The 12932-nt window shown below is 40.7% G+C and overlaps 1 protein-coding gene across 1 annotated transcript in view; it reads left to right on the top strand.

The window, feature by feature from the left end:
* The window catches only part of TMED8 (transmembrane emp24 protein transport domain containing 8), a 56650-nt gene extending 48267 nt beyond the window's left edge, over positions 1-8383 (top strand). The window contains exons 3-6 of the mRNA XM_012656123.1: positions 3636-3765; positions 5571-5697; positions 5923-6225; positions 7746-8383. Coding sequence (XP_012511577.1) covers positions 3636-3765; positions 5571-5697; positions 5923-6225; positions 7746-7963 — 778 coding nt within the window. The 3' untranslated portion in view covers positions 7964-8383. The remainder of the gene's footprint in view (positions 1-3635; positions 3766-5570; positions 5698-5922; positions 6226-7745) is intronic.
* Positions 8384-12932: the final 4549 nt, after the last annotated feature.

Here is a 12932-nt window from a genome sequence, read left to right as displayed (position 1 = left end):
TATATATTTTTAGTTGTCCAGATCATTTCTTTCTATTTTTCAGTAGAGATGGGGTCTCGCTCTTGCTCAGGCTGGTCTCGAACTCCTGACCTTGAGTGATCCACCTGCCTCGGCCTCCCAGAGTGCTAGGATTATAGACGTGAGCCACCGCGCCCGGCCAAAGCAATCTTTTTTGTATCATTAACTGAAGAAAAATAGGTGCCCTGTATAGATTTCTTAAGATTAGGAAACAAAAAGAAGTCAAAAGGAGCCAAGTCAGGATAAGGTGGATGCCTAATGATTTCCCATTAAAACTCTCACAAAACTGTCCTTGTTTGATGAGAGGAATGAGCAGGAGCGTTGTTATAGTGGAGAAGGACTCTCTGGTGAAGCTTTCCTGGATGTTTATCCTTTAAAGCTCTGGCTAACTTTCTCAAAACACTGTCATAATAAGCAGATGTTACTGTTCTTTGGCTCTCCAGGAAGTCAACAAGGAAAATGCCTTGAGCATCCCAAAAAACTGTTGCCCTGACCTTTGCTCTTGACCGGTCCAACTTTTGCTTTGACTCGACCACTTTTACCTCTTGGTAGCCATTGCTTTGGTTGTGCTTTGTCTTCAGGATTATACTGATAAAGCCATGTTCCATCTCCTGTTACAGTTCTTTGAAGAAATGCTTCAGGATCTGGATCCCACTTGTTTAAAATTTCTGTTGAAACCTCTGCTCTTATCTGCAGCTGATCTGGGTGCTATGGTTTGGACACCCATTGAGTGGAAAGTTTTCTCAACTTTAATTTTCTAGTCAGAATTGTGTAAGCTGAACCAGTTGAGGTGTCTATGGTGTTGACTATTGTTTTTGCTGTTAATCATCTGTCCTCTTCAGTTAGGACACAAACAAGATTAATTTTTTCCTTGCAAATTGATGTGGATGATCTGCCACTGAAGGCATCATCTTCTACATCATCTTGTCCCCTCTTAAAATGAGTAATCCATTTGTGAACTGCTTTGTTTAGGGCATTGTCTCCATAAACTTTTCATAAAGCATTAATGATTTCACCATTCTTCCACCCAAGTGTCACCATAAATTTAACGTTGGTTCTTGCTTCGATTTTAGCAGAATTCATGTTGCTTTGATAGGAGCTCTTTTCAAACTGATGTCTTATCCTTCTTAGTGCCTCAAACTAGATCCTGTTGAGACATGTCATAACAAGTGAGTATGAGTTTATTTTGGCACAAAAAAATTTTTAAATCCATGTGTATTTTTTCTTAACACTCATTTTCTATGAAGTCTCTGAAGAAGCCTCATCTGTGAATCTCTAGGAAACCTCTCAGCAGAAACCTGAGAGACGGAAACCATAAGTTAACTAGGGAAGAGTATTCTAGGCAGAGGCTACAGCAAGTGCAAAGGCTCTTAGTTGGAAGAGTGCTTGGGGTGTTTGAGGACTGTTAGGGATTCAAGAAGCCATTGTGAGTGGAGTGACCTGGGCAAAGCAGGGATTCAAGGCAATGTCAGAGTGCAAAGGGCTTTCAAGTCCCATGTGACAGGCTTGGTTCCAGATGTTGTACATACAGAGGGAGTAAGACCCAGTCACTGCCACCAGGCTTACCTTCTAGGAGAGGAGACAAATGATAAACACTCAAGAAACAAAAATGAACTGCAATTTCTGGGTTTAAGAGTATTAACATAGGCTCATGACCTAGACCAATTTACAATTTACACAGGATTACCTAAGCGACTCTGTAAAAATCAACAGTATCCCACAGCTCTGATTCTCATAACAGTCACCTCTTGTTTGTTCTGAGCTAGGTTGAAGTGATTCGGATATTCCAAAAGATGGCTGTTTTATCAGAAGAGGTAATTTATAAACTAGGGGTGATTTTTCTTATTTATGTTAAAAAAGGAAAGAGAGAGAGAGAAAAAAACTAATAAACTCTAAAATAAAATTCTCTTCTGCTTCCCCTGTGAGGTTTATAGTACCATTTCCCAGTGCTTTACTCAGCCTCTCTGAGGAAACAAGGTCCTAAAGCAGGGATTCTCAAACCTTTACACTCTTAAAAATTATTGAAGATCCCAAAGAATTTTTATTTATGTGGGTTATATCTATAATATATCTATCAATATTTACCATATTAGAAATTAAAACTGAAAAATTAGAATATAGTTATTTATTTAAAAACAATAATGAACTCATTCCATGCTAGTATAAATAACATGTGTTTTAATTAAAAACAACTAATTTCCAAAGCAAATAGTGTAGTGAGAAGAGAAACAAGGTAAATCTCTTTGATGTCAGGCTTAATAAAAGACAGCTGGATTTTCATCTCTGCTTCTGGATCCATTTCATTAAGATAGCACATGTCATATAGTTTCTGGAAAATTCTGCTGCACACTCTTAAGAAAATAAGAATGAGAAGAGGGAGATATAACATTTTAGTATTATTATGAAAAAGTTTGGACTTAACAGACCTCCCTGAAAGGTCCTGAGGACCCCAAGGGTCCTGGACCATACTTCGATAACCGCTGCTCAAAAAAATCCATGTCATCTTTTATTGGCAACAGATTTCCAAAAGGCCTGGGATATTGTGCTACAGGCTGGCACCTAACTCATTTTCTAGTCTCTCTGAAGCAAGGGGAAATGGAAAGAAGCATAAATTATTCCCTTGCCTCTTTAAAATCAGCTATTCACATGGTTGTGTTTTAAGTCCTTGGGATAGTTGATTAATGTGATTAAAAAGGGAGAGAAAGTGAGTAGGTCTATGAGTAAACTGGAATAGGGTATGAAATGGAACTGCTGAAAGACTTTGCCCCTGGAATAACTGTAGAGTGAAGTGCCTTGCTGATAGTTTGCACTTCCTTTGTTTTGGTGATCAATCTCTGGCTTTTGAGGCCTCCTCCCTTTGCTTTTATGTAGTGGTTTTGTGAGTAGATCCTAATTGGGATTCTAACTCTACTTTTGTTGAAATTCTGGTGTGGAGTAAATGATGTGCCTCGGAGTGAGGAATAAAGTCGAACCGATAGAAGCAGAAAGTAAGATGGTGGTTAGTAAGACTGGGGAGTAGGATGGGGAGATGTTGATCAAAGGATTCAGTTAGGAGGAATAAATTCTGGAGATTTTTGCACAGCATGTTGACTATAGGTAATATATTGCGTACTTGAAAATTGCTAAAAGAGTAGATTTTAAACATTCTCAGCATAAGAAAATAAGTATGTGAAGTGATGGATAGGTATATTAGTTCAGTTTAATCATTTCACAATGTATACATATAATAAAACAGCACACTGTATATACCATGAATATATATATGCAATTTTTATTTGTCAACTGAAATAAATAAGTGAAACAACCACAGCAAAGAAAACCAGACCTGCAGTCCATCTCAGGTGACTGAGCTATGTGTTTTTTTTTTTTTTTTTTCATGGTTCTCAGATTCCTGGTACCTGGCTTTTTCAGTCCTTGTGCCCTTAGACATTGTCACTGCTTCATTGTGGGCCAATTCAGCCCTGGGCAGTGGTCTGCTGAAGTGACAATAGATCTAAATGCCAGCCGAAGGGAGGGGTGGGGGTGTCCTTTGAACATTGTTTTATTTCAGAGTTTTTCTAGGACAATTGCACCTTTACAAAGAGCCCTAGAATTGACATGATCTCTTCCTCTGAGAGGCCACAGATGGTATCTCCAGTGAGCAAGGATGCCAAAGAAGACCTGCAGAAAGCAGCTGGTGCCTTGGAGGCTGAGGCGTTAGTGGAAGAGGATTTGCTGCCTACAGACCAGGCCCAGGTCCTCAACGAGGTAGGGAGCGTATTCTGGCCATCTTATAAAAGGAGGAGTTTGTGGCACCAGAATGTGGATACGTAATGGATGCATTGGAATTAGAAAGCACTGTGAGGGTGGCTCCCAGAATTCTCTCTTTGCTCCCTTTAGGGCATCTCCTTTTTAATTATTTGGAGAATGATTATTTGTATCTCTCACAGGGCCCAGCATTTTACTAGTACCCAGTGGTAGGCACTTATTCAGGAAATGAAGTGTTAGAATAAATGTTCATGTGTTCCCTAAAATCCTTTTGATGTGAGGAGCCTGCAGTCATTGGACTGTGTTTTAGTCTTACTTTTCTTAATGGTAAAGGTTTTGTAGAAGTGATATTAATAGTAGTGGTCCCCCTGCGCTGGAGGTATGGGAGGTAGGGGTTGTTTGTATCATTATTAGCATATGTATTATAATAACAATTGATATTAATGACAATTAATAATTAGTGACAATTAAGACAACACCAAGCATTATAATTACATTTGTATAATACTTTATGGTTACAAGCATTTTTATCCACCACACTTTATTTACTCTTAAAAACAACCTTGTGAGATAGATACCATTGTGTCCTCATTTAACAAAGGAGGAAACTGAGACCAAGCTATTAGTGACTTTACTAAGGCTATGCAGCTTATAAGTTGCAAACTAAATCCTTTGTTTAACATTTTGGAAAAGAAAGGATTCATTTAAGCACACTAGCCAAAGTCTAATTCACTTCATTTAGTGCTAGAGATGAGAAGAACTAGAAGGCTTGCTCTTCAGAAACAGATATTGTGAGAATACAGCCTGGAAAGATTACAAACTTGATTTATTTATTTCTCAAAAATACAATTCCGACCTCTTAATTGGATTGCTGACTCACTGATGTGCTCTCCCCTGTGGACAGCTGGTATAGATTTCTTGTTGGTTGCTTGCCGACTGTTTGGAGAAGGGACAGGAAATAAAGGCATAATAACATGAAACCAGGAACACTAATCTGAGTGATTTGAAGGGACACCCACCAGGGAGAGATTGCAGGCTCCTGCATGGGTTAGCAGGGGCTTTGAGTATCAAATGCCATTTGTATTCTTCCATGCAGGTCTGACATGGAAGTATCTCTGACAGCAAATTGACTATTTAAATGCAAGTCCTGGGGATAGTCTAAGGTGAAATTGCTATTATTTATAGAACATTGTTAGTGACATAGCAGCTGAGACAACTTGTAGCCTGAGGTGGGCCATGGATGAGAGAGGGAAAGGTTGGGGGAGAGAGAGACTATAAACCAGATTCTCTCTCTGCAGAGCCTTGGATAAATGATTGACAGTGATGTAGAAGTAACCCTTGAGTGGGAATTGCCACAGGAGGATGTGTGGCAGAGTGGGAGTTGAACTAAACCACAAGTGCAAGAGCTGTCATGAGAGGAGCCATGGGGAGGTTCTGCGCAGGTGAGGCGAGACGAAGGCAAGGCCCAGAAACACCACTGATACAAAAGGTAGTAGTAAGCTGGAAGTATTTTTGTGGGCCAGGATTTTATAAAGGGTCTGTAGTGGGAAAGGTGCTAAAGGTAGGAAAGAACAAGAAAGAATCTTTAAACTAGGGAACACTTTGGCAGCATTAAAAAAATCAGTGGAATTTATTAGCAACTTATACTTGGAAGAAAGTGAAGGAACATTGTATAGCATGTGAAGCTTTGAGTTGGGGTAGAAGAGGTGATAGAATAGGGAGTAGGGAGGCAGTCTTCATTTGGAAAAGAGCTAATTGGAATCTGCCACTCTAATATGTCCTTTAACCAGAATTCTGTCATGCAGATGGCCAAGTATCAAGTTCCACAACGGTCTGGTGACATTGTGATGATCCAGTCTGAGCATACAGGAGCTATAGATGTTCTTTCAGCTGATATGGAATCTGCAGATCTTCTGGGGGACCACAGGAAAGGTGAGACTTTTGGGAGTATAGAACATGGAATTTTTGTTTCCAATAGATATGTAAAGAAAGACAGGCAGCAGAGGGAACATAAGAAAATGACTTGTGAAAGGAAGTCAGAAAAGCCAGTAGAAAGAGTGTCAACCTTTCAAAATGTCAGAGTGTCAACCCAGCAAAATGGCAGGTGTGCTAGCATTTCCTTGTGGTTTCTCAGTAGTAAGCTGCCTGTCTTTTCAGTCTCACCACCTCTGATGGCACCTCCATGCATCTGGACGTTTTCCAAGGTGAAGGAATTCAAAAGCAAGTTGGGCAAAGAGAAGAACAGCCGTCTGGTGGTGAAGCGGGGTGAGGTGGTGACCATCCGGGTACCTACCCACCCAGAGGGGAAGCGTGTCTGCTGGGAGTTTGCAACTGATGACTATGACATTGGCTTTGGAGTTTATTTTGACTGGACCCCTGTAACTAGCACTGACATAACTGTGCAGGTCAGTGATTCCAGTGAGGATGAGGATGAAGAAGAGGAAGAGGAGGAGATTGAAGGTAAATTTAAGTTAAACATAACTTATAATTTTCTTTTTTGGCCCAACCAAATTTCTGGTGACCACTTCCTGGGTTGTACTAGTCATCCTCTTCCTTGGAATGCAGATGAGGAATCCGGCAGCATTGTGGGTGAGGAATTCCGCATCATAAGCTCAGTTGAGTGGTGCCAGCCAAAGTCAGACCCTCAGAGAACATTCTGGTGTGGTTGGTATCGATGCCTTATTTGAAAGCTTCTTTTCCTTTAATCAGTATGTCACTGTTTTCCCAACATCTTGGGGACAGGGATGGGATGGTGTCAGGGAGAGGGTGAGTCAGTCCTGCTGGATAGAGAGGCAGGGTTTTTCAGATTGCATATGAACCTGAGATTATCTTATATTTCTCTCTTAGTTTTGGGATATTTATTCTTGGCCTGGAACCAAACTGAGTGATTATACTTTGCTAAAAGTCTCCATTCTCTCCCTACTCCAAACTGTCTCAGCTGGCTGACTACTGGTCACTTCTTTACTTCATTCCCAGAGCAGTTTTAAAAGTGTTTTCTGTGCTCCACTCCAGTTGTTATACTCAGCATGTCTACTCAGGGATGACCCAGAGGCATTTTTGGGGGTACTGTAAGAATAGGGTCTAAGCATTGGTCTTATTCCTTGATTTTTGTATATAATCTTAAGATGAATCCCTTATCATTTGAGCCCAGGAGTTCGAGGTTACAGTGAGCTATGATTGTGCCTCTGCACTTCAGCCTGGGTGACAGAGCAAGATCCCATCTCTAAATATAAAATAAAATAAAAATCAATCCCTTAATTTGCTTCTTTATAGAAAAGCAAGTCTGGGCCAGGTGAGGTGGCTCACACCTGTAATCCTAGCACTCTGGGAGGCAAAGGCAGGAGGGTTGCTTGAGCCCAGGAGTTTGAGGTTGCTGTGAGCTATGATGATGCCATTGTACTGTAGCCTGGGTGACAGTGAGATTCTGTCTCAAAAAAAAAGAAAATCAAGTCTTCAGGGAAATCTACAGGTGTTTAAAAAAGAGGAGAACCTCGTATCTTATTTGCTACTTTTTAGGAAGCCTAGGAGAAGTGTTAGGGTCACTCTATACAGCATGTTTATCTGCATTTCCTACTTCTGTTAGCTAGTTCTTTTACCTATTGAATGAAAGGATGTCAAGGTCTTTCCTTCTAAATATCTCTTTCTCCCCTCAGAAATGTCCAGACGCTTCTGGAACTAGGAAGGCTCCTATCAGGCTAAATCATTGTTTCGCAATGGAGACATTATTGGCATTTCTTTGTTGTGTAGGTATTATCCTGATTTTAGCACTCTTGGACCCTTGGGTACTAAATGCCAATATCCCCTAGCAGTCACTGTGATGACCAAAAGATCACCAGACATTTCCAGATGCCTTTAGGAGGGCAACAATTTCTCCCTGCCGTGAAAGCCACTGGGTTACCTGGTCCTCCTTCTCACCTTCAGGTAGGACTTATTCGGTCTCTGAACTCATATCCAAACACTCTGCCATTTTGCTCATGCAGAACCTGTTCCAGTTGGAGATGTGGAGAGAGGCTCCAGGAGCTCCCTGCGGGGTCGCTATGGGGAGGTCATGCCTGTGTACCGACGGGACAGCCACCGAGATGTGCAGGCTGGCAGCCATGACTACCCTGGTGAGGGCATCTACCTGCTCAAGTTCGACAACTCCTATTCCCTGCTGCGTAACAAGACTCTCTACTTCCACATCTACTACACTAGCTGAAGGACTGCTGGGACGGGGCAGGCTGTATTTGCTGGCTGAAGCAGGCTGCCGGCTGGTGCCTCTTGTTTGGGATAGGCAAGAGCTAAGAGTTCAGTGTGAGGCTCCTGAGCCTTGTGGCCTGTCTGGCATGCCTGACTGTTGACCCTACATTGTAGCTTTTTCCCCTTCTTGGCTTCTGCAGATGGTGGTGTCGTGCCCCTGTTCTGTGGTCCCTGACTCACGCTCTTCTTGCTTCAGATTCCAGCAAAATCCCTCTGTGAAGGCACCTATCAGGCACAAGCCTAAAAGGAAGTAGAATGTTGTCTTTTAAAAATAGATTTGTTTTGGTACAAGGTTTATCATTCAGATTGCTGCCGTCTCCTCCCCCAGAGCTCTTACTGCTGATGCATTTAATAGTACCCACTCTCTTTACTTTTTGAGGTGCCAGAAGAGGGAAAAGCACATTGTCCATGAAGGAGCCCACTCTCTTGGATGGAGAAAGCTCTGTCCAGCCTCTTACCACTGCCATATTCCTGCCTGCTGGTTATTCTTGGTCTCTGCATAGGCTGGGAGACCTCACTGCCCTTGGAGGGATTTTACTATTCCTGATGGTTAGACTCCTTCTCTTTTCTCTTTCCTAAGTCTTTGTTTTTGCCATTACAGCAAGAACTTTCATGCAATCTAAAGTGGTGATCATTGTAACCTGAGATCTTCTGGGAAGAAAAACTGCCTCTATTACTTCCTGTTCTAAGAGCTAGTTTCCCTTCCCATGGGGACTGGTGGTCAAATCGGATAGGGTAGAAATTAGGTACTGAGTTGATCTCAGAACCTACATCTTTGAAAGTTGTGTTATTAATTAAGTGTTTTTTTGTATAATCAAAGGAGGGGTATCATTTGTAGAGAAGATTTTAAAAAAAAACACTCCAGATTCCCCACCACTTTTTTTTGTCTTTAGAATAGGAGTGTTATTTAGAAATTTTGCTTTGGAACCAAATGCAGTGAAACCCAATCAGGTTTCCAGAGTTTCTGGATTTAGGTTTCTTGCATTGAGGGCTTGAAGCTTTTAGTGTTCAAAGTCCCTTAGGAAAGATGATAATGAAGCTTACTGTTGCTGCTGATTGTATTTGTTCTTTACTGACCAAAGCTCGCATTTCCCTGGTGACAGCCTTTCCCATTCTACTAACCCTGAGGCCCAGGAGGGCCACATAGTGCAGGTGGCGCTGCAGCCCGCGGTCACCAGAGCACCAGGTGCCAGGCCTCAGGTGGAAAGGAGAATGAAATCAGATGGGACCTCAGTGGTTGTCTGTCCCTTCTTGTTTCTTAGTCCTTAGTCTGTTACTGCCTTCGGATTTTGAGAAATAATTGGATTTATTTATTACTTTATTTATTTATTTTTTTTTTAGCACATTTCATTTTGCCTTTGAAACAGTTTCCATCTGTTTCTCAGAAGGCTTCCCATCTGTTCTGAGCCACTGAGGGCACCTCTTCTATGGAGTTAAAGATGACAATTTTTGGAGAATTCGGGAAGTGATAATGTTCCATTGCTGCAGGTCAGTCCTGTGATGCTTGGGGAGAAGTCTGTGCTTTCAGAGATGGGGGATGCCAATCTCCCCTGTGTTTAGGGTGCAGCCCAACATTCCCTGGGAGGAATTCTAAGTTGTGAGGGATCTGCCCATTCACTGGGGATTGAGAGCAGAGAAATTGCCTGGCCAATCAGAGATATCCTGTGATTCCAGGATTTCAAAGTCCTTTATCTCCTCTGAGGAGTCACCTTCTGCATGATGTTCCCTTTGGCTCACTCCTTCACTGTGTGGATGCCTCTCGCCACACCTCTCTCCCCACAGCATCAGTAACTCGAAGAACAGGACTCCTCCCAGCAGGTCTGCGGTAGCATCTGCATCATGAACAACGAAGGGCAATACATCCTGCCCCTTCTGTTCCCCTGGGGGCAAAGCCCTAAGGAGGATAGGATGTTGTGGATTGCTATAGCATTCCCATTCTCTGAGCAGCGTCATACCTCCATTATTTTATATTTGCAAATGCATTTTGTAGAGGATTACACTGGCCAAAATTTCTGTACCTTGTAAGAAGTTATTTTAGTGACTGTCTATTTAGGCAGTGAAAAGCAAACTTGCCATGCATCATCCCATCAGATGGCTGAGCTTTCATTGAAGTTGATCATGCCTTAGCTAATTGAATATAATCTTTGTAAAATAATTTTCTACTGAGCTATTTTCTAGTCAGCTAAAGGCTTGTTTATTTTTCCTGTTTGTTATTAACTTCTCACTTTCTCTCAAAATGGAGCTGTCAGGCCATGCATAGCAAACTCCCAAGGATAACACTTACTCACTTATTATTTATCATTTAATTTTGCCATGAAATTTTCTTTGCTTATTTTCCTTGAAATCCTACTTCTGTTGCATCAGGGAAGCCTGAGGGATTTGTTCCCCTTGCCTCTGTGTGCCTGTTATTGTCTGGTCACTTTTCAAGTCCTGGGTGTGGTTACATTTCATTCCATACTGGTTTTATACCAACAGTCAGGGTTTCTTTGTTCCATTATCACAAGATAACTAAATGAAGATATTTTCACTAATTCATTCACTATTCTCATATTAAATTTCTGAAATAATTGAACTTTAGGGGCAAAATCTTATACTGAAGCACGGGTAATTACTGAGAACTCATAGCCCAGCAAATTCTAAGAGGTGGTCATTTCCTCAGTCTCTCCCTGTCCAAGTTTATAGAACCAAACAGTGAAATGAAAAGCATTTGTTTTCACCCTCACCCTTTTCTCTAGAGCACAAAAAATATTAACAAACAATTGAAAGAAAGTGCTGCATAGTAGGGGAGAGATTGGAATTCTCTATACAGAATGGCTAAGTTCTTCAATTTCTTCAGTTTGTTTAGTTTTACTATTTTGTTGAGAGATAGGGCTTTTAGAAAGGAAGTGTTTTTTTTCCAGTGTTTTATTGTGAAAATTTTTCAGCAAACTTGAAGTGCAAACACACACCCACTCCACATCGATTTTAAAATTATAAACTGCCAATGTTTAAACAAAGATGATGGTAACATTCTGTTCCTTTTGACAAGTGTCTAATTAGAGAATGTTCCCTACACAGACAATATCAGCACTCCTATGTCAGAGAGCCCCTGATTTTCAACAGACCTGTTTCATTCAACATGGGTTACCTAGGAGGTGGTCTTCATAAAAATGTTTTTTGGTCTCCATCTTTCAAAACTCATGCTGTATTTCCCTCTTCCCTCAGGCCGTGATTTCTGCTACTTTCCTCTCTAACTGGTATGTCAATGTGAGGGTAATTGTGAAGCTGCTCTGGAAGGACTCTATTCTAATCTCTTGCTTTATGACTCATCCTCAGGACTATGAACTTAAAACTCAATCCTCAGATAATGTGTAGCTTTATAATAGAAGTAGGTAACAACTTGAAATTAGACCATTCATAGTTATTTTTTTCTTAATGAATTAATTCATGCACTTTAAAAAATATTTTTGTCTGTTATTTAGGAAAGAAAACTCAGACTTTTAAGAAAATATATATTGTCCAATTATAATATGTGTATGGAAGAGTTAAATCTGAAATCTGTCTTTAATATTAATTAGTGGGATTAGTTATTATCATCACATTTATAACCTATAGAAAATATCTGAGTTTAAGTTTTTGAAGAGCCCTGCCCAGTCCTTCTTGGAGAGAATTAGGGGAAACCTAAAGCCTAAAGTCTGTTTTTATATTTATTTTTTAAGACCACTTCTCTGCAAAAGGTTGCCTTTTAACCCCAGAGTCTGTGGTTCTAAGGTGTAGAATTGAGTGACTCTAATATTTACATAAAAGACTATTGTTTTAGGGGGAGGGGGATGAGTTAAACAGTTCTGTGCTACTTGAGAACTTCCTTTTTAAATTGATAGCAAGGAGTGAAAACAGAATAAAATTAGGGGGTAACCGTGGGGGTATTGGAGAGAGGAGAGCAAAGCTGGAATTTTGCTCAGAAATCGCTGCTCCCTCTGTAGTGTTGCATTGTCCTTGCTTGACCAGGAAGGCCACACAAAGCCCCTCCTGTTTGAATTCCTTGTCTCTAAGCTAAGAAAACACAATTTATTGCCTAAAGTCTGTGGATAGTGGGGCTCATTTACAGATTGTCATTCCTCACAATCTAAGTCCAAAGGCAAGACACTGGCTTGGACATTATTTGTAGTCCTGGTCACAATTGAACTGATTTCCATCATGTGTACCTTGATTTCTTTTAGGCCCCAGACATGTGGACCAGAATTAATGTCGTGGCTTTTCTTTATTCTAAGATCTGATGAAAAGGTGCCCTAGAAATATAGAGATATATGCTTCTCTATTAAATTCCATGGTTTTCTATTATTTTAAGCAGTTAGTTTTGGCTTATCTGGGAGTAAAATAATATATATGAAATGACTTCCAGAGGACAAATTGTATTTTCTAAAATTCTGATAAATGGTCATGAACCATTCTAAAGTTTTAGTTTGAAATATCATAGCATATAATATTCCTGAAGAGCCCTTAATTTGCAGTTTAAAGGGCTCTCTTCCTGAACAGTCTGCATCACTCAGGGTTGAAAAGCCTAGTCCGTAAAGTTCTTTGCTATTGATTGTTAACTGCTGCTTCTTAGGTTCCGGCCAAGAATAATCTGGAAAACATTATCTTAATTCCTTCTGTCATGTCCTAAACAGTACATTTTACTAAGAAATTCCATATTAAAAACTCTATTCATGTCTAATTCTGAGATTATTATCCCATAAGTGAATTAGCTTTCATTTAATCAAGCTCAATTATTTCCATTTAGCCATGTTAAAGAGGAAGTAAAGTCTGGAGAAGGCAATCCTGTAACCCATGACTCTGGTATACCCATTTTCCCTTAGTAATAATGGGAAGTGAGCCAGGCAAGATGGCGTGTGCCTATGGTCCCAGCTACTTGGGAGGCTGAGGTGGAAGGATCACTTGAGCCCAGG

This window comes from Propithecus coquereli, unplaced genomic scaffold (assembly GCF_000956105.1).
Source record: "Propithecus coquereli isolate 6110/MARCELLA unplaced genomic scaffold, Pcoq_1.0 Scaffold5, whole genome shotgun sequence".
Classification (NCBI taxonomy): domain Eukaryota; kingdom Metazoa; phylum Chordata; class Mammalia; order Primates; family Indriidae; genus Propithecus; species Propithecus coquereli.
This window is presented reverse-complemented; position numbering and strand designations above follow the sequence as displayed.